Here is a 21,205-nt window from a genome sequence, read left to right on the forward strand (position 1 = left end):
ATCTAGTATTTTTTTACAGTACAAGGTAGTTTGCTTGCACATGTGCTATAACATCTGTACTATAACTTCTTAGTGAGAACTGTTATTGAAGTGTTTTTTGGATTTTAAAAAAATGTATTTTCCTGAGAATTGTATATATACTTTGACCTTTAATGGAGGTAAATAACAACAAATTGTAAATAGCATGCCTTTGAAGCTTGGTATAGGGCACTTTTCTACAGGTCTGTTGGGGGCTCTATTTGTTAAACATGCAGAATGAATAATTCTACTAAAAAATTTTTTGCACGTGTAAACCCCACTTGCTATAGAAAGTTGTCTTGTACCATGAAGTGGGAAAAGTGAATAGAGAGGAGGCAGGAATATACATCTGCAGCAGAAAAAGACCTTATGTTAAATAATCACATATATTTTCTTTCTGCACTTGGCAAATACTTTTGCTTGAAGCTATACCCTATATATCTAAACAGAGATAAATGAGGGACTTACTATAGATTTTCTGCAAGAATGATCATCTGGCTCTGAGCGACTTAGTTTCTTCCAGTTCTTCTGTATCAGTATTTTTTTTAATGTACACCAGGATGACTCTAGCATAAGGCCCATGAGACATATAAGGCAGCTGCTTGCCTCTGCAGAAGCCATTTATAACTTTATTTGGCGCATTTTAAGAGTTTGGACACTGTTCATTGATTCATTGTTGATTATTAATGATGCCTATGACATTGCAAACAGTCTATACTCTTTTTCACCGAAAAATGACAGTAGAATTGCATATTAATCTGCCATTTCCTGGGCCGCCCTTGTTCTAGAATGCTCTTCTTGCTTCCTAGTGCCTACCTGGTTCTGTCCTCAAGGCACTAGGACCCAAGCAAAGCATTTTGGAACAAAGAAGATCCAGGAAATAGCGGATTAATAAACAATTCTTTTGGTGGGAAAGAATTCCATCAAAATGCCATCTTTCGGTGGAATTTCATCTTTTGGTGGAAAAGTGTATAGTGACAGGTATGATAACAGTAGTTTAATTCAAGTATGGCTTGATATGCTTTTATTATTACCTTGAATTGGCAATCTCCACTTAAATTGGAGAATTAGCTGGAGATAAGGAGGACAAGAGAGAATGTAACTGAGATCAAATAACCAATGTATGCAAGTGTTGTCCCAAACAAAAGTTCTCAAATGAACTGGTAGTTGTTAAAACTTTAACAGTTATTAAAAATGAAATAAAAGCATTGCAAACAATAAGTGCAGAACCTACAAGCACTCATTGAAGGAAAAGGGAGGAAGTTTGGATAGAGTTTAGGGAAGGATGATCTTTATCATTTTTGAAGGGATGTCAGTGCTGAGGATTGCAAAATTAGACCCAACAGCTGAAAAAAAAACCCTGAGATTCTTTGGGCTAACTACATAGTTTTAGAACTTGGCTTTCATCAGCCCTTTTATTGTAACCCTCCCTGAGACTACTGTAAAAGGTGTGTGTGTGTGTGTGTGAAATAATAATAGTGTACAGGAGAAATAAGATGCTTTCTCAAAATGGATTGGGCTGAAATGAAAAGATTCAAGATCTGATTGGTTGATCAGTAAGATAACAAGGAGGGGGGAGTTGGGGTATTGGTTACTCCTTTGAAAAGTTTATGGATTAAAAGCTTAGTTATATGATGCCCACTTGTCTTAATTCTGGAGGAGACACAGGCCCTTTCCACACAGCTCTCCAAAACATTTCTAAAATATTTTCAACCCGCTCCCTTTACCACAATGTAATCTGCACTTACCCCGTCGAAACAATTCCCAGATGCTATGCTGTGATTTCCCTTTTTCCTAGTACATTGTCGAATCAATGCTTCAATGCTTCAAATGCCTCGTGCTGCCTTCAGACACCCTATGCATAGAAGATTATCCTCCCCGCAAATTAAAAACTTACAGAAATGCTTAAAATGCTCCAAAAATAGGCGAGGAGGAATGCAGTTCAGAAAACAGCTCTGATGGGGAAGTTCAGGGAAGGCAGAGAGGCATGGGAAAGAGATTGCATAGGCACAGGCACAGGCACAGAACATTTAAAATGTTCTGAGGCTGCAAATAGAACATTTTAGGAATCAAAGGGGGTAAAAACAATGCAGAACTTCATGGAGGGAATGTTTTATATTCTGCCTCAAAATGTTTTGAAAGGTTTGTGCAGAAAGGGCCAGTGAAGGAAATAAATGTTTCAAACTCAGTTATTTAAGAGTTGATGTGCTTGATCTAAGATAAGGCAGACCCTGTTGATGGTGGAAGCTGATTGTAATTAATTGAGACTGCTATTACCTTCAGATGAAGATGGAGTGGAGGTTGAGCTTGCATTTATGTTGTCTCCAAGCATGGTCTCTTTGAAGTTCTGTGAGATTGTTGTGCAGGGCTTCCACTGACTAGAGAATACACCCTGATTTACTATTTCCACTCTGATAGAGGCCTGGCCAACTTTAAGGAATAAAATAAATCAGGATACATAACTCTCTCTGGAGCATCAATAAAGGGATCCCAATTATACACTTAATGTGAGAACTGAAACCCCTGCTCTTGGGGTAATAGGTAGACTTGAGTGAATTTGCATGAACAAGTTTTATTTCTAGCCAGTTTCTCAGGTTATGCTCTAGCAGGTTCCCAGTAACTGCAAACTGAGGTCTTTAACAACAGCATACATCATCAATTTAGTCTTAAATCCATAAGTGCCAAAGTTTTTTATAGTCGTAAAAATATATGACCATACTAAATGACAACTCGAGCAATCTAATGCCCTAAATTCAGCATGGTGTGTCAGGTGCATTATTTACTAGAATTGTTATTAAACACAGAAAGGAATCCTATTTGCATATAAGAAATATGATCTTCAAAAGGCCAAAAATGTCCTTATTCAAATGACAAAAATGCTTAACTGTTTGTAGCAGCAGAAATTAAGATTAATGAAGTACAAAACAGCTTGCTTGGAGTTATCACATTTGCATCGCATTGCACATCATCACTGTAGCACAGATAATAATTTGTTCTCTGAGATCTTTTTCACAGAGAAAACAGAATAAGGGCCTTTAGGCTGTTTCAGTTTCTTGGTCTATGAATAATATACAGAATTTCCAAGCAAAAAATTGTACTATATCAGATCAATAACTGAGGGGATCAGGAAGTCTCCCATACTTATGTCCTTTCACAGATTATATGGAAAACAGAAATGTTCAGGAGGTCATTTTTAGAAAGGAATTGGAACTACAGTCAAGTGGAACAGGCCAGGAGGGTATTTTTAAATACGAAAACAGGACTGTAGTATATTGCAACATTTACTGTATGTATCATCTGCTTTCACGGCATTGTTTTCTAGCTTTGGAATCCACTTTCTGCATTGTTTGATAGTTTGCATTGTTTTCTAGTTCTGTAATCCAAGTGCCATTACATTTTTTTAATGTTTTGTACTTCATCTTGAGTTTCAGCAAGAACAGCAGCTATAAATAAATTACATGCATAAAATCAACTATACATTACAGGAGTTTCAACTTCAATAAATATTAAATTAGGAGTTTCTAAACATTAGAATTAACCCCTTTCATCACATTTAATGTTTTAAAGCTTCTATCGAAGTTGCAAACTTCCCCCCTTCAATTCTCCTTTTTCCCCAGAACACAAATCTAGGAAAAAACATCAAACCAGGCACCAAAGTATGAATTTCTCACCAGAATTTGTACATGTAAATGAATTTGCAAGAACTCTTCACTTAAATGCAAGTCAGTTCTCATTCATTCATTTGATATTCAGCTGTAGAATAACACAACCCAAACTACCATCTCATTTAGAAAACCAGACAAGCAACATATTCAGCATTGGGAAAACACTGGCAAAACATACTGTGGGAGATAAATCACATATTTTAAATATTTAAATATCTAGAGGAAAACACATAAGGAGCATAGTGGGAAATACTGGCTGAAATTTCTCTGGAACTATCATTACACGGTCTTCAACAGGAAACCAGTGTCCATTTAAAACAATCAAAATTGATCCAAAGTATGTGGTAAATTAAAGATATTTTTCAGCACCATCCTGAGGGGGAGGGTAATTGCTGCTCAGATGCAACATGGTCTCACACCGGCATCTTTGCCTGCTCCACTGGTATAGGGGACACCCCTGCCAGTGGAGAGGGCAAGGACACCAGCATTTGGCTGCGCCTCAGCTCTGTAGTGGCAAAAGTCAGAAATGGTTGATGCAGAGCTATTCTGGCGTTGAACATCGATGCAGTGATGGGTGGGCCAGGGTGTTTCCAGGGAAGAGCTGGCATTAGTCAGCAGCATCACTCCATTTAGCCCTATGGAGGGCTTTCCAGCAGGAGAGTTTTCTTTGTTTTCCATGCCTCCCTGCACTGCTAGAAAGCCCTCTAGAGGTGGCAGGGCAATGCCATCCCTGGCTGGACTGGGCTGCCCACATTAGATGTACGACAAAGCAACTTCTCGCTCATCACATGCCTATCATATCCATCATATGTGGACAGGAAAGAGGGTGAACCTATGGCACTCCAGATGTTCATGGACTACAATTCATGTAGTCCATGAACATCTGGAGTGCCATAGGTTCGCCACCACGGCTCTAGGACTTACTCACAAATAAGTGTAAAGAGGATTATAACCTTAGTGAACTGTAGTGGACTCAAATCTGGAAAACTGGGTTTGATTCCCTGATCTTCCATATGAGCAGTAGACTCTTATCTGGTGAACCAGATTTATTTCTCCACACCTACACTCCTGCTGGGTGACCTTGGGCTACTCGCAGTTCTTCTGAGCTCTCTCAGCCCCACTTACCTCACAAGATGTCTGCTGTGGGGAGAAAAAGGGAATGGAGTTTGTAAGCCCTTTGGAGTCTCCTTACAGGAGAGAAAGGGGAAGGGTATAAATCCAAACTCTTCTAATAAAATTCAACTACCTATTAGATTCATATCACCAACTCTGCAACAAAAAAGGCAAAGTATGACAACTAAGCAGTACTTAGAAATATATTTATGCACAGGAAGTATCCTTCAAAACTGCCATTACATACATGCTAATATATGTACAGGTACAGAAAGAAAGATCACATCATCTGGATGAAATGTCTTCATTTGCTCATACATCATGCTAACGGTATGGAGCCATTTAAAAATCTATACAGCGTCCTTTCCGCTCCCAGTCTCCGTAACGAGTTGGTTCAGGGCCTCTGGGTCCACCTTTTTCTTTTGTTGCAGGATTGATGTTATCAGGAAATTCTAGGGTACATCAAAATACTAATAAATAGGCAGTCCTGCTCAGCCATAAGACTCATAGTGTTACCATACATGCATGACACACCCACTGGTGGAAAAGAGAGGAATATAGGATAAATATTTTGTTATATCTCAGGGGATCTGCAGCCCTGAAGTTAAAAATTTATATAACAACTTGTAAATTCAGGGTTCATGCCAACCAAGTTCAGGCCAGGGTACCTTTGTTTGCAATTGTAACATTTTTTTGGAAGGAAGCCCTATTGAATAAAATGGGATTTACTTCAGAGTAGATCTGCTAAGAATTGCTCCCCACACTGTAAAATATTGCTTTAATGCCCCAGAATATGGTAACATATCCTTACGTTTACAACATGAAGTAAAAACCATATTTTTAGAAGCACAAATTGATTGATGGATCCAAAGATGGTATGCATGTGGATACATCTTCCAGTCACAGAATGACTTACACCTCATGGTGCAACACTGAAAATAATCCAACGATATTATTTTGCTTGCACAAGATTTTACAGAACCTCTTGCACATGTGGAAGCATAAGATACATTTTGCAATTGATCTAATATGTGTACTCTTGTGGGTTGGCAGGGCATCGCTAACAGCTATTTTCCTTTTGGTTCTTTAAGTTCAACTCTTGCAGTGTTAATATTAGGAAAAACAACAACTCTATCATGCAAGCAATGTCTGCCAGAAGTACAGTATCTAAAAGCTCTACAACTTAAAATCACATTCAGAAAAATAATTTATACTGTTTTTAATACTGTTAACAAAATTACTGCAATAGGACCCAAATGAATATTAAAGATTTTTCACAAACTGGGTAATAGCAAATATTGTTCTGATTCAAGGAATCTGCAGCATCTCTCATGACTAGTATTTTGATCTAATTATCTTGAACAGCAAATAGGAAGCCTTTATTTGCCAATACTTTTCAAATATTCATCTGTAGCACAGAAAAAATACCCACTTACTTTCTAGTGGCTCTTTTTCTGCACTGGATTCCTCTGATTCATCAAAACGACCTACAGGTAATTTTGCTTTCTTAAGCGGCTGCTTGCTGGGCTCAGCATTTCCTTTGGTGCTGAAGTTAGCACTTCCCAAATAATTATGCAGCACAACTGACCCTATTGGATACAAATATAGGTTATCTATTCAGATGAGCTTTCATAGAAGACCTACATTCCAAATTTTTAAATCAGTCAAAAGGATTTTAAGAAGTAAACTCACTGAGGCACAGCCATCATTATAGTGGACAGATTTAATATCCAGCATGCTTATTTCTAGGTTCAAATTTTGAAAAGTGTTTCAGTAATATTAAAACACAACTATGGATTCAGAGCAAATCTTCAACCCTACCATAGAGGACTGAAGCCCAACTGATGCTATACAATGAGCAGACCCATGAAAATTCTGTCAGCTAGTAACACTATTCGGGAGGGGCATCAAGTCACATTTGACTTATTATAATCAGATACTGTGTTTCCCCAAAAATAAGACAGTGTCTTATATTAATTTTTGCTCCCAAAGATGTGCTATGTCTTATTTTCAGGGGATGTCTTATTTTTCCGCTCCACAGCTGCATGCTCTGGTGTTCTGTTCGACGGACATGCTTCCAAACAAAAACTTTGCTATGTCTTACTTTTGGGGGATGTTTTATATTTAGCATTTCAGCAAAACCTCTAATATGTCTTATTCTCAGGGGATGTCGTATTTTCGGAGAAACGGGGTACTTGCAGTGATTTCAATTAACTTGGACTGCTAACTTGGACTGCATAACTTAACTTGCATAGGACTGCTCTGTAAGTCCATCGAGTTCCACAATGTCTTTATCCTGACTGCAGCTCCATTGAAGAGTATTCTTCCAGCTGTATTGCTCAAATGCCTTTAATTGCATGTGCTGAAGATTGTAGCTCAACCTCAAAAACATGGAACTCTTTTATTATGGATTAATGAATTTGGAATAACCATCAGCTGGTACTACCAAAATGAATCTTTATCATTCCAGCCCTAAGTGTGTATTGCAAAACTTTGGGACTAGGCTGGTTTCAAATACAAAAGAGCGGGTTAACATATAACTATAATATTTTTTTATATTTATATTTTTTATATTTATATTTATAATATTTATAAAGCCACAGATGGAGGATTTGGTTCCCTATTCGTACTGGCAGTGGAAGAGTTGCTGCTGCTGCTCTGAACCTGTTTATATTTATTCATTAAAATATTTATTTCTCACTGGTCACTGTGGTTCAAGGCAGTTTACATGCCACAGTTAAATCATTACAAAACCAACAGAATAAACCCCCAGATTCCGCCTCCCCCGCGACGCCTGGAGTTCATGCCGTATTAAAGCCCTGGCAATGAATTCAAATTGTAAATTACTTCCTGAAACCGCGCCAAGGGTTCGTGTAGAAATGTTGTGTGAGCATTTCAACATGTCACAAAAGATGTTGTGGTTAGTGAAGCTACCCCTTTTCCCTGCCAAAGCCACCCCCTGCAAAAAAAATATCTTTAAAAATAAAAATTGCTTATTTCCCCCTCGGAAGAACTGTTCCGTGTTAGTCTCCACCACCACCAAGCAGCTCAGTGTTGCAGCACCGAAGGGAAGTTAGAAAACGGTGACTCTGGGCAAGGCAACCCCCTCACCATCTCTTGACAGCTTTTAACTGCGGGATGACCAAGCTACAAATTCCCCACTCAAAGACAGCCCGCCATTCATATGAACGACCGTGGCCCACTTAAGAAAGAATATCATCAAATGTTTAATTCGGCCAGATCGGTTCTCAGCTGCATTCGCAGAAATGAGGCCTTGCAAACCTATCTTCCCTCCCGCCCCCGTTTCGTTAACTGAAAGGAGAAGGCAGATAGCCTGCTATAGCATCGCCGGAGAAGTGGGGAGACTCCGATGGAAACCCCCATCTCTTGCAGCCTACTCACAAAGTTGCTGTAAGCGGGGGGCGGGAGGTGGGGTGGGTGGAGGAGTGTCTAAGTTGCCTCGCTACGGAATGGACAATAAAATTAATGCAAAAAGCCGCCACAGCCTTCCCCTCTCTCCGACAACCACCGCCACTTACTCGTCACAATTGCAGGTCGGCCCAGCAGCCTCAGAGCCATTTCCAGGCTGAAGGCCGGAAAAGGCGGGCGGGTTGCTCGTCAGGCCTCCTGGTTGCTCCGACGCGGCTCCCAAGCAGGGGGCGGGTGGGGCGAGGACAGTTTCTGGCCGGCCCTCTTTTCCCGTCAGCGTCGTTGCGAGCCGCGCCAGGTTTGCAAGAATAGGTTTTGGGCTTTCTGAGGGCGAAGCTGTTATGCTGGATAGCAGAAGGGGAGCCCTTGGAGGGAACGGCGGGGGGAGGGGCGCAGCAGCAACAGCTGCGGTTCAGGCTCATTCTAGGTAGCATATTTATGACGAGTTGCAATAATTACAAATGAATTCATTTTCCATTTAGTCTGGAGTGGATACCTGGCGCCTTGCTCACGGGCTCCGAACAGCCTACGAAGGTGCCCGCAGCTGGTGATAAATCCTCTGTCCTGGAAACGGGCAAAGAGATGCTGCATCTCCCTCAATGACATCTTGCTTGACAGGCTGCAGAAAGTCGGATCTACGGAGCTACTTAAGATTGGTTCCTACCTTTCCAGCTGTTTGACTGCCCGTCAGGTGGAGCTGGACAATTGCCAGGGCCGTTTTGTGTGTATAACGCGATGGCAAGTTACAGCTGAGTGATGACAAACCAAAAGGCCATTGCCTTCCTCTGCCGTTTTACTCACTTATACCAAGCCCTTTCTTCCGAAGGTGGCTGAAAACAGCTTACCTGGTTTTCCCTGATTCTATTTAATGGCCCCCTCAACCCTGTAAAGTAGGTCAACCTGAGAATGTGTGACTTGGTCAGAGGACTCCAGCAAACTTGCATGATAGAATTTTATCCTCCCCCTCCTAATTAAACTTGGGGACTGTAGCTTTGCTGGATTAATTAAACCTTTGGTATAGTGCTGATGGCCTTGGAAATTTAGTTCTGACATTACTATGACATAGCCACTTAAAATTATGCTTCTGTTATTCCCAACAGGATGAAGGACAGAACTAGAAAAGTAGGGACACGGAGGCTGAGAAGTCTGATAAATGTCTGTTAAAATATATTAAATATACATTTTATTGCACTGTGCTTAACTCTTACCAATAGAAAACTATACACAAAATCTCAATAGAAAATATACATCACTAAAAACACGTAAAATATCACAAAATATACCAGAAATAACCACAAGACCTCAATTGACGGGGTCATACACTAAATATCCCAAAACACATTCCCAAAAGACCTGACACATTTTGATACCACCCAATCTTCTTCAGAGGCCAATAAATACCTCTCCCACCCCCAAATTAATATCCATAAATAAAACCTTAATCACAGCCCAATATCTTAGGTATACAATCTACCAAAAAGAGGGGGGAAACCCAGAAACAACAAAATATTAAAAATAATAAATTTAAATAAATCTTTCATTTTGACATATAAAAATAAAATTGATAGTACTAGTTCATGGACAATGGACTCCAACTAGACATAGGATTTGCATTCACCAATACTGCTGCTGTTGCTGCTGCAGGGAATGCAAATGTAAATGGACTGATAACCCATCCGCAATACAATGCACTCAACCACACCTTTGCATAGCAAGTTCCACGTAAACACTTACTGATTGGTTCCCCACCCTGGGACATGGACAACATTTACCCCACTAAACATTCCCTTCTCACTAGATAACAGTGTGTAACAGACTTCTCTCTGTGATACCCCTCTGAAGATGCCAGCCACAGATGTAGGCGAAACATTAGGAACAGGATCTACCGGACCACAACCACACAGCCCGGAAAACCCACAACAACCACTAGTACTAGTTACTTGCAACAATTCAATGGTATCCTCATAAATACCAAAGCTTTATACTGTGAATCCTGCAGAGTTCATATTCATTAACTTTTCAAAAGGATACCACTTTGCAAATTTAATTAATAACATAATTTATTTTAATAGACATTTATCAGACTTCTTAACCTCTTTGGGTTTCTTGCTTGTTTTTCAGGTTGGGCCTGGACTTTTTTCTGCTTTCTTTGGCTGCCAACAGTTAGAAAGGAATAGGTTTATAGCCCAATCCAGGGTGTGTGTGTGTGAATCATCGACAGGAGGTGGTGCAAACCCCATATCAGTGGAAATGAGAGTTCTCCCCATCTCCATAGACAACTCCCCCATTTTCAACAGGTGGGGGTGTCTATGAAGATGGGGATACTTCACAGGTACCCTGCTGCCCCTCCTTGGGAACCTTTTGTTTTGCGAAGGGGAAATCAGATAACAGACATACCTACATTCATGTAGAAGAAGAAATACCAATGTAGAAGATTCATAGGATAAACTCAGTAGAGGAAAAAGATTATATAAAAAAAGGATCAATAAAGTTCTTATACTCACTCACTCATCTATGCAGCAGCATATAAAGCAAATGGTGACAGAAATGGAGGTGGGGCGGGGGAGGAGACCACATTAAATGTTAATTCAATTATCAGGATCTAAGCACAGTCCAATTGATGGTGTCCTGTGAAAAAATGTAGTGGTGGGACTAGTCATGAATGTGTCTAAAATAGATTAAAGAGAAACTTGAATGGACATTGTCAACATAGGAAAAAAATTAGGTCACTGTGTAGAATGTTTATACAGTTCGGTGAATGAAGTAGAAGTACAGTATAAATGTGCCACTACAAGCAATCTAGCAAAGTGGTAGGAATACTAAAGGGGGGGGGGGAGCCTAACATGTATTTCAATGAGCAAAAACACAGATGTAGGAAACAACAATATCACAAAGGATTTGAGAGCATTTCTGAGTGAAAAACATGTTAGAAATTCTAGAACCTTTCAGGGTGCCAAAGGCTGCATCAATTTAACGTGTTCATCAATATTTCTCAAGTATGAGCAAAGTAATGATGATTTCAGAGATAATGGAAACCTCAGGCCCTTTATCCATGAGTCGTTGGATATTGCATCATTGCACTACAGTAATCACTAGCAACTAGATGGGATATCCTTTGTGGACAAGCCAATCTAGTTGCAAATTACTGTGGAGATGGATCCTTGAAAAGACAACAGAAGGAACTAATCAAGTGGGTCTTCCACTGTTTCCTCCCCCCACACATAGCCTGCGGTATCTTCTGATGGCTGAGAGCGCCTCACCATCAAAATATAGCATAGTCCAATCTGCGGTAGTGATGAGGAAGGGAATAAAATAGCTTCTTCTTCCACTGAAACAAGCTGCTAATAGGAGGACAAGGAGGAGGCAAGTTTATCTGACTGAAGCATTCCATCGTGGAATACATTTTGTTTGCCAGGCTCTGTCAACCTTCACATATGATTTCTGGGACAAGCAGGAGGCTTCTCGGAGTAGATGGATAAAGAGCCACCCAGCCCACTTCTCCCATGAGTTTTTCTGCTGGATCTAACATGCTCTCAGTTGCAGCATTTTCTGAAGCATATTCACTGACACAACACACTTTTTATATCTGTAGGAGTCCATTTAAAATTGTGCATTTACAGACATGAAACACAGTTTTTAAACATAGGGAACAGCATATCACGACATACATGTTACCACATCAACACACAGACCTTTTAGCTGCTGTTGCTGGGAATTGAACCTGGGCCTTTCTGCATGCTTTATAGTGAGCCACAGCCCCTCCCCTAATGACTATCAAAATGGTGAAAAAATTATTATAGATCAACTTCTTTGTGTTGAGGCCACTTCATCATTCAGTGGCAAAGACTATACAATTTGGGGAGCAGAAGGCTGACTGAGACACTCCTAAATGCTAGTTTGAAGGCATCCTGTATTTAAAGAGCTTTGTGCTGGAAAGAATGCTAGGGAGTCTTCTGGTCACAGGAATGTATGACTTGCTCCCAGCTGTCTTGAGCAAAGTTTTGGATGTAGAGATACATAAGTGACAGTTCCTTATTCCAGCTGTTGATGCAGCTCTTTCTTCAATGAGTAACACTGAGCTTGAAAAAAATCAGCTGCATGAGAAACAGTAATCTTCATTAATTAGAGCACTGTTAATCAGTATCAGTCTCATCAGAACAAATGGATTTAAAAAAATGCATGACATAAATTGTAGTAGGGAGGGGTCAGAAAAAACCTCTGAGGAAGAGAGCTGCAAGGAAGTTGGCATAGCTAAGACACCCATAGATGAGCAACTGGGATAAGAGGCAAAAAAGGGGACATGAAACAACCGTGGAAGTGACATCCTTCCAATAAAACAATTGGCTGAAGGAAAATAAACTTCTAGAGGCAGAGAATGGAATAAAAAAACAACTGAGGTCCCCTTCCAAGACAGCAGCTGAACCACAACACTAGAATGGCTGTGTGCAAATACAAATGAAATTGAACCAGTGAACTCATCAGTGATCCAACAAGACAGACTGACAGTGGATTAGTTTTGAAGCTTCAGTGGAATACTTCCACAACAAATTATAGCAAAAACAGGGCTCACAGCAACCAGATGGCGTGATTTAAACATGTACGCAATCCAACAGTGGCTACACAAGACTTGGAATCCATCTGAGTGATAGTGATTTTCAAAGCCAAGTAAATCTACCCTTCTCTGCCAGACACATTAGTAGCATCTCTTGTTCCATTAAGTGAATTGGTAACAAGGACAGAAATTTAGAGTGCACACTTAGCTCTGCCTTCAGCTCTTTCTTTGCCAGTATAGGGCAATGTCATTATCCATATAAGAACACGTTCCTCATTGTTTCTTGGAAAGGAAAAAAAACTTTGTATGTTTGTTTTGGTAACAGGAACCAAAAACAATGCTCACAAGAACATGTCAGTGTAGTTAAAAGTGCAAAAGTGTAGCAAAAGTGTCATACTATTGGTCGTGGTACAGCCTCTACAGCTGAATTGAAGAGGACAAAAATTTCAGAGCACCTTTTGGATTGTTGTGCTTTTGCCCTCCTTCAGAAACAGGGCTTATGAATGATCTCAGTATTGCATGTATAATTACAACAGCATCATGTAGGCACAAAGCAAATGGTGTGACTTGTAAAGACCAAAGAAGGGACTAAAATACAGATGGGGCTTGTGGATTTCGTTAAGGCACTCCTCATCCCAATGTAAGGATTGCCTAATGCTTCTGAAAAACAATGTGTGGTGTATGATTGTGTTAGGGCAACCTTGTGGAATACATACCATAAAACTAAAAGCGGATAGGTGATGAAACTGAAACTCACTTCACCTTCCACTGACAAAATACAGTAGGAAAAGTTTTTTTTATTGTTGCAAGAGAAATGATTTTGTACCTTGCTTCTTACTGAGGCTCCCCCACTCCCAAGCCCCTTGGCATTTTGTTCAGGAGGCTTGCCAGATCCCCACCCCTCAAAGTGTTGGCTTTTCAAGGGGCTGAAGGAACAGGCAAGAAAGGCTTCATGAAAAGCAACATAAAGCGCGAAAATTATTTTTATCACCTGTGTTCCTAACAATGCCCAACATGTTTCAGTGCATGAATAGCGATAATTGCAGAGGTTTTCATCTCTGTGATAATAAATATCTACAATCCTATGGATCTCTAATCCCATGCATACTTACTCAGGAGTATCTCTTGGAATTCAGGATTGACTTCTGTACTCAGAACATGAATAGGATTGGGGTCTTATAGCAATCACTGAAATGAATAAGCAGCAATATCTATTCCCTAGTGGAACTCAGTAAAACAATGCAAGGTGTATAGTGCACAGAGGTAGAAGTAAAGCACACTTTTCGATAGAGCAACCAATTATATAGAATTTTTGCAAGTCTGGAATATAAAGTTCAAATGATCTAGTCCAGGTGAGTAGTTTTCAATAAAATCCAAGAGTTAAAATCCAACAATGAAAAACTAAATAATAAAAAGAAGTATCCAAACTGACATTGCCTACTTTAAAATTATATATACTATTCAACCTCTTTGGAAAAAAGCAAAAATTGCTTCCTCTGTGCATGTATTACAGCTGCTTAGTTTATTAACACCAGATGCATTAACACAATGCTAAAAAATAAACATGCACTAGATATACAACAAAGTCATATTTTCAGAAAAATTTGTTCATTACAATTAGTGAATGCACAAGACCTTCTCTTCACCTTTAAGTGCATGACTGTTTGAAACAGGTGAAAAGGGAGGAGAATATTTAACTCAATGCTGCTCAGCACCAATAAAAATTCAATAGACCTTTAACATTCCTGTATATTAAAAACATTTATCATTATCCCTAAAGTTTATCATTTTGTTCCTTTTCAAGATGCAATTGATTTATATTTACAATAATTTGTCATCAATAAAACTTAATATTTAAAAATCTATATTCATAAAAGTATTGCAGAAATTTATAACCTTTACTCTTTTTTTAAATGTACGTACAAGGAAGTCCCATGTAAAAGGTTCACCGAAGAACTGAACTGACGGAGCAATTTTATTAAAATTTGCAAAAATCCATTTAAAGGCAGCTGACATTTCAACATTCAAAAATCCTTAACTGCTGCTTACTTATGAAAACTAAAGTTCCAGTAATAAAAGTGAAAATGTAAACCAACATGCTCTTCAGATCAGTAGAAAAAATGGTAGCTTCCACAGGCATTTTGTGTCTGGTAATGACTCTGTAGAAAACAGTTAGAATGTAGTGATATAACAAACAGGCAACTCAATTTCTCTTCAAACATGGTCTTGAACAGACCTATAGATATAGTACTTATTTTAGCAGCCAATAGGTGTTTTCCAGTTCACTTTTCTACAGTATGAACTATTAAATTTAATACCTTATTAAACTTTTAAAAATTCAGATTTGTTTTGGCATCCAAAGACTCATAAAAATATCATCTCATAGCACTGACCTCTTGCAGTCTAAGAGCCAATATACCCATCAAATGTATATACTATGCTTATGTCTCAAGTTCTGAAATAATTCGGTACCCAAAATAAGAAAAATAGAAAAAAGTAAAAACAAACATTAAAAAAAATATTGCACAGCCACATTACCTAAAAAGTAAAGTTGATGTTAAAAAAGCTCCTCACATGGATGATATAAATTATCTTCCATATAAAAAGGTATATAAATATCTCTTAAAATACAGCGGCAGCTACAGTTTAATATCACGCATATTTGAGCCGTCCATCCGTTAATGAGGTAATAGCCAAGTCTGTTACAATGGGTTTTTTTTTTTAAATTCCTATTGGAAATATTTTAGGGCAGCAACCAGGAAAAACTTTTCTAAAAATATTTCTGAATCCAAGACAGCTATATGCGCAGCTCTTCCAATGAGAGAATCAGCTGTGTTCGGCAACGCATTAATGACATCATAGCGAATCAAACTGCATTCCTTATTCTGAAGGACAGGTAGAAGCAGATTCTGAATCATTTCGGCATAGATTGGTCCTGTATATTACAAAGAAAAAGAAGAGAGGCTGTATTACAAATGAAGGAGACACACCGCATAAAATAGCTTCCAAGGAAAAAGTGCCAAGGAAGGCAGGCTAATTTTTACAGTCCTCTTTTAACAACAGGCCAAGAAATGTGTGAGTCAGAAAGAAGGATGGTGAGGACAATAAAAATTCTGTACATATTTTAAACGTTATTTTACTTGATTAATTTATATTGTGCTTTTCTCCTCAATGGGGACTCAAAACAGCTTACGTAATTTTCCTTTTGTTCATTTTATCCTCTCAACAACCTTGTGGCATAGGTTAGGTTGAGAGTACATGGATATGCACGATGATCTTTCCCCCCCTTCCCATCAGAAATAAATTTCAAATGTATTGCTTCAATTAGTCAGAACTCTTGAGGTTTACTATGATGTTTAAGGCAGTAAACAAAATATATTCGCACAAAACATGGCTAGCTATTAATCTGGATGGCCAACTTGCAATAATACATCACTGATAAATATGAATCCTACATTATTCCTATTTCCTACGAAGCTGCATTTTAATAGCTATTTTGTTGGATGTCCATTAAATAAATCTAACCAAATTATGACAGGAACTATTTCAATTCTAACTGTGAAACAAAACAGCTTCCATGTGGGTTAGCCCCCCCCCCCAAATACCTGCATAATCTTTTCCCATTTCCTCCTATTTTCTGAAGTCTCCCATGCCACCTCAAAAATCAGTTGAATGGGAAACTGAAGCTCCAGGGTGAAATCTATGAAAAGCATGAATAACCCTGGGGCATGTGTAAATGCTACAAGAGCTACTATGGAGACAACCCAATACAACTATCGATTTGTATATACCTGGGATGCTGTACAAGATGAAGTCTACAATCTCCCCAAACACACATACTCATCCAAGAGCTAGGACCAGGTTGTAGGCTATAATATCTAACAGCAACTATATTTCCTTAAATGTATGCTGTAGAAACTACATGATTCATACAATTCTTCAAATCCAAATACACATCTTGGAAGTGCATTGCTGTGCGTACCAGCAACACCTGAATTAAATTAAAGCTGGACATTCGTACTCCTGGGTAAACATAGCTCAGAGTCAGAGCCGTTTCTGTTTTATATGCACAGGGTTGTAACGATTTTGTGCAGTTGTATCTGATATTACTGAATATACTGAACACACGCAGTGTTTTTAGCCTGTGTTAAGTTTTCACCCATCTCTTCCAATTTGCAGCTCAGAACCCAGACCGTAGTTTTGAACTTTCAAAAGTACAAGAGACAAATAACTATGCAATAGGCAAGTCAAGGGTTTAAGAACTGATTTATTGCTTTTGATATTGATTAATTGCTTTTCTTCTCTGTCCTCCTCAGCTTCATGTCTCAATGGTATAAGCTAAATATAGACTGATAGCCATAATTAGTTTTTCAGTTGAAAGAATAGGCCAAATTATTGATCTGTAATCAGCCAGTATATCAAACAAATGGAATAATAATAAATGGACACTGTCATTATCTGGCATTAGTCATATCTATCTATGAAGCCAAGCAATAGCTTTCCCCCAAAATTGCTAATCGCCAACCTAAATTTCTGTTATCCATATACAAATTGTGTCAACAGGGAAAAAAAAATCAAGTTTCTTTCAAGTTTACAAAAAGACTTCTATTCCTGGTCACCTGGAAGCAATGTTTGACTGCCACAAGTGAGTGGCTATTTATAAGGGAATGGTTATTAACAATTTTCAGTTATAGCATCAGGAAATGTCATCTATAAAGCATTGAGAGAAATAAAGTAAAATCAGCAAGCAGAAGTAACCCCCGAAGTAACTATCCTTGGTGGGGTGGGGAGAGGGAGAAACGGGAAAGCTTTTTTTTGGGGGGGAGGGGGGTCAATTAAACAGAATAATCCTCAGAGTGGATCTCTTCAGGTGTAAACAAAAACTAAACCAGCATTTTTCCACATTAACAGGCTGTACAAAAAACACAATTTGCCTCAAGCCTTTTTAAAATAATCCTGTCTAAGGAATAAAAGACTGGCTTCACAGACATCTATGTTTTGGGGATTACCTGTCTGTTTATCCTTTAAAGCTGTTTTACACATTTCTATACGGGCAGAATGATATGGGACATAACGATCTTGCAGAGATCCTACTAATACTATGTTTTTGAAATACTGGAGACCTGTGAAGACAAAAAAATCCATAATTAAATAATTTACATTAAATATATAGCTAACACAGGTAAGGTTATAGCCAAAGGCAGCTTTCTGCCAGTGGAACAAGACGTCTACTGGCAGAGGGAGGGATTATTTTCACCAACTTCCTCCTCCCAATGCAACCCCCCCCCCCTTCTGCCTCAGGAGCAGAATAAGAAATGAGGATAAGCAACATCCTGGGGAAGTCGTTTCTATATAGAATCCATCTGAAGTCCAACTGTGATTAATACTTTAAACCTCTGTTTATAAATAAAGGGGTGTGGGACCCTTCACAAGATAAGGTTGGTCAAATCAGGAGTATAATTATGATTTTATTTAAAAATAATTATTACTAAATACAGGGAAGGGGAAAGGGATGGTAGAGAAGAATGACAACGGGGAATGGAGGTGGGAGGGGCAGAGACAGTAGAAAGACAAATATATACAGGTAAATACAAGAGGGCTTTTAAAAGGGGGGGAGGCTGTATCTGTAGATATTGCTATTAATTTCTATTTATTAAAGAAAAAGAAAGAACCCTAAGATACTTCTGAAGAAACTCAGGAGTTCTCCTAGGATTGCAGATCCTAATGACAGCTATCCCTATTGTCCAGATTTGCTTATCATCACAGGAACCAGCCCTCTGTTATTTGATACAGTGATTAAAAGTGGGTCCCATTCACAGTAGGAGGGCATTAAAGGTCGGCTTTGGTTCACAAAGGGTGGAAGACTACTGCCTTAAGTTACAAATAAAATCAGTAGTGATTTAATGCTAAGGATGAGAGACCACACTGTCATAGGAATGTTTCATGGAGACGTTGTACTAATAGGAATAGCAAGTTGAAAATTATTTTTTTAGGACATTAAGAAGGGCAAGGATCCATATCTGCGGCTCTACAGCATTGTTTGGAGGAAGTCGCTAGTTGGGAAGCAGAGAAGTTAAAACTTAATCCAACGAAGATGGAGGTCCTCTGGCTGGGTCGTGAGGGGGAGATTAGGGATTTCCAGCTGCTGGTGTTGGAAGGGGGTCTCTTTGGCATCGACCCTTTCGGCTTGCAACCTGGGTGTCCACCTGGACTCGTCTCTTTCAATGGAGACCCAGGTGGCACATGTAACTCGGGTTGCTTTTTTCCATCTTTGCCAGGCCCGGTGGCTGGCCCCCTATCTCTCCCAGGTCGACCTGGCCACAGTGATCCATGCAACGGTCACCTCCAGGCTGGACTATTGTAACTCGCTCTACGTGGGCCTTCCCTTGCGGCTGATCCGGAAATTGAAGCTGGTCCAGAATGCAGCGGCCCGTCTTCTCATGGGTGGTTCAGTTAGAGATCATATTACACCCATGTTGTGCCACCTGAACTGGCTCCCAGTGGAGTTCCGGATTATCTTCAAGGTGTTGGTAATGACCTTTAAGGCCCTTTACGGTCTGGGGCCCTCATACCTGCAAGAATGCCTTATCCCATATGTCCCGAGTCACTCTCTCCATTCGGCAGAGGCGAATTTACTGGTGGTCCCTTGTCCCTCTATAATGCGGCTAGCCTCCACCCGGGCCAGGGCTTTTACAGCCCTGGCCCCTGCCTGGTGGAACGCTCTTCCTCCAGCTGTTAGGGCCCTGCGGGACATTCCACAGGGCCTGTAAAACCGAGCTGTTCCACTGGGCTTTTGGGGAGGCTGGCCACTGAGTCCGCCCTCTGTTGCCCTATGTGCCATCGGCTTATCTGAAAATCTGCCAGTCCCCTTCCCGAGGTTTTACCGGACGTTATCCACCTAATTTATTAATTATGGAAAGGTTATTGCTGCTACTGTTTTTATTGTTTTTATTGTTTTAATTGGGATTATTCGATTGTTTTAGTTGCAATGTATTGTGTTTGGATGCCTGTAGACCACCCTGAGCCCTTTGAGGGTAGGGCGGTCAAATAAATAAATAAATAAATAAATAAATAAATAAATACATACATACATACATACATACATACAAACAATAATAATAATAATAATAATAATAATAATAATAATAATAATAATAATAATAATAATAATAATAATAATAATAATAATAATAATAATAATAATGGCCAATAGCCTCTGAATGTTTTGGCCTTGAAAACCCTACAGGGTCACCATAAACTGGCTGTCACTTGATGACTACCTCCGTCCATCCAAAAAAGAACCATGTATGCACCCCTTAAACCAGTGTCTTGTATCTAATTATTTAGTTTATCATTTTGTTCTGATTGCCTCCCTATGACTTTAATTCAGTCCATCCTTTCAATATCAAATATTATTTCACTAATGAATACATCAAATTCTTAAGAAAGCTTGCTACAATTGAAACCACGAACAAGTTAAATTGTTCTATGATAAGTGTATTAATGAATATATGACAGCATGCAAGTCATTAAAAGCAACAAAATATTTTTTAAAACTTCATTTTGTAGTAGAATATTTTTTTAAATGCATAGGTTTCCAAAGTGAGTATCAAAGCATAGCTTACCTGCCTTTCTACTAAGCTTGTACAAGAAGGTTTGCCGAGGGTCCGAATGATCTCGACAAGTCAGCTGCAATAAAGACCCCGACTTTTTCCACTTCTGCATAAACCAGAGCCCTGCATTTTTATGCCCATAACAATACCGTCAAAAACATTCTCACAAAAATTTTGTTACATCATAGTGAAAATATTTATTCTAATACTGAAGATATCCCAATTTAAACTAAATATTAGCAATAATTAAGAGTCCACTGGTTCTGGTGGGTTTTCCGGGCTGGCATCTTCCCTCTGTGATACACCTCTGAAGACGCCAGCCACAGATGCAGGCAAAACGTTAGGAACAAGATCCACCAGACCATGGCCACACAGTCTGGAAAACCCACCAGAACAAGTTGAATCCGTCCGTGAAAGCCTTTGACAATGCATTAAGAGTCCAGTTTTTATTAGATATTTCAGTTCTTAGCACAAATATAATTTGCAATTTGAGACATTACTAAACTGTCTGGTGATGTTTTACATTATTCAGAAATTGGTATTTCATCCTCTTTCTAGCATTTTGGATAAACAGTTCTAGCTGCTACAATCATATAGCAATCTCTAAGCTATGTTTTCATTCTTCTCATGGACATTCATAGAAATGGTGAAGGTTCTAGTTCCAGTGAGTGTGGGCGAACAGCACTCTCCCAGATGTTATGGATTCGACATTTGCATCAGCTCCTTCCCCGCGATGGCCAATTGGCCATGCTGAAAGGGGCTGATGGGAATTGTAGTCCATAACATCTGGAGTGCCAAAGGTTCGCCACCACTGT

The 21,205-nt window shown here is 39.2% G+C and overlaps 2 protein-coding genes across 4 annotated transcripts in view; both read right to left on the reverse strand.

Annotated features, from left to right (window-relative positions):
- Positions 1-4,985: 4,985 nt before the first annotated feature.
- On the reverse strand, positions 4,986-8,577 carry SDHAF4 (succinate dehydrogenase complex assembly factor 4). Its single transcript, XM_048508538.1, has 3 exons — positions 8,336-8,577; positions 6,233-6,385; positions 4,986-5,248 (listed from the first exon to the last, which is right to left on the reverse strand). The coding sequence occupies exons 1-3, from the start codon at positions 8,373-8,375 to the stop codon at positions 5,139-5,141; spliced, it is 303 nt and encodes a 100-aa protein (XP_048364495.1). The 5' UTR covers positions 8,376-8,577; the 3' UTR covers positions 4,986-5,138.
- A 5,699-nt stretch (positions 8,578-14,276) lies between these two features.
- Positions 14,277-21,205, reverse strand: part of FAM135A (family with sequence similarity 135 member A) — an 84,657-nt gene continuing 77,728 nt past the window's right edge. For all 3 annotated transcript variants that reach the window (XM_048496297.1, XM_048496287.1, XM_048496277.1), the window contains 3 exons: positions 20,403-20,513; positions 17,787-17,900; positions 14,277-15,712 (listed from right to left, as the gene is read on the reverse strand). In XM_048496297.1, coding sequence (XP_048352254.1) covers positions 15,507-15,712; positions 17,787-17,900; positions 20,403-20,513 — 431 coding nt within the window. In that variant the 3' untranslated portion in view covers positions 14,277-15,506. The remainder of the gene's footprint in view (positions 15,713-17,786; positions 17,901-20,402; positions 20,514-21,205) is intronic.

Source organism: Sphaerodactylus townsendi, linkage group LG01, assembly GCF_021028975.2.
Source record: "Sphaerodactylus townsendi isolate TG3544 linkage group LG01, MPM_Stown_v2.3, whole genome shotgun sequence".
Classification (NCBI taxonomy): Eukaryota; Metazoa; Chordata; class Lepidosauria; order Squamata; family Sphaerodactylidae; genus Sphaerodactylus; species Sphaerodactylus townsendi.

Bases quoted from the DNA above. Each gene is read 5' to 3' on its own strand.
- SDHAF4 (XM_048508538.1), bottom strand. From the start codon at position 8,375: ATGGCTCTGAGGCTGCTGGGCCGACCTGCAATTGTGACGA. The intron at 6,386-8,335 runs GTAAGTGGCGGT...TGTATCCAATAG, and splicing joins CCGACCTGCAATTGTGACGA to GGTCAGTTGTGCTGCATAAT. The intron at 5,249-6,232 runs GTAAGTGGGTAT...GATGTACCCTAG, and splicing joins AGAAAAAGAGCCACTAGAAA to AATTTCCTGATAACATCAAT.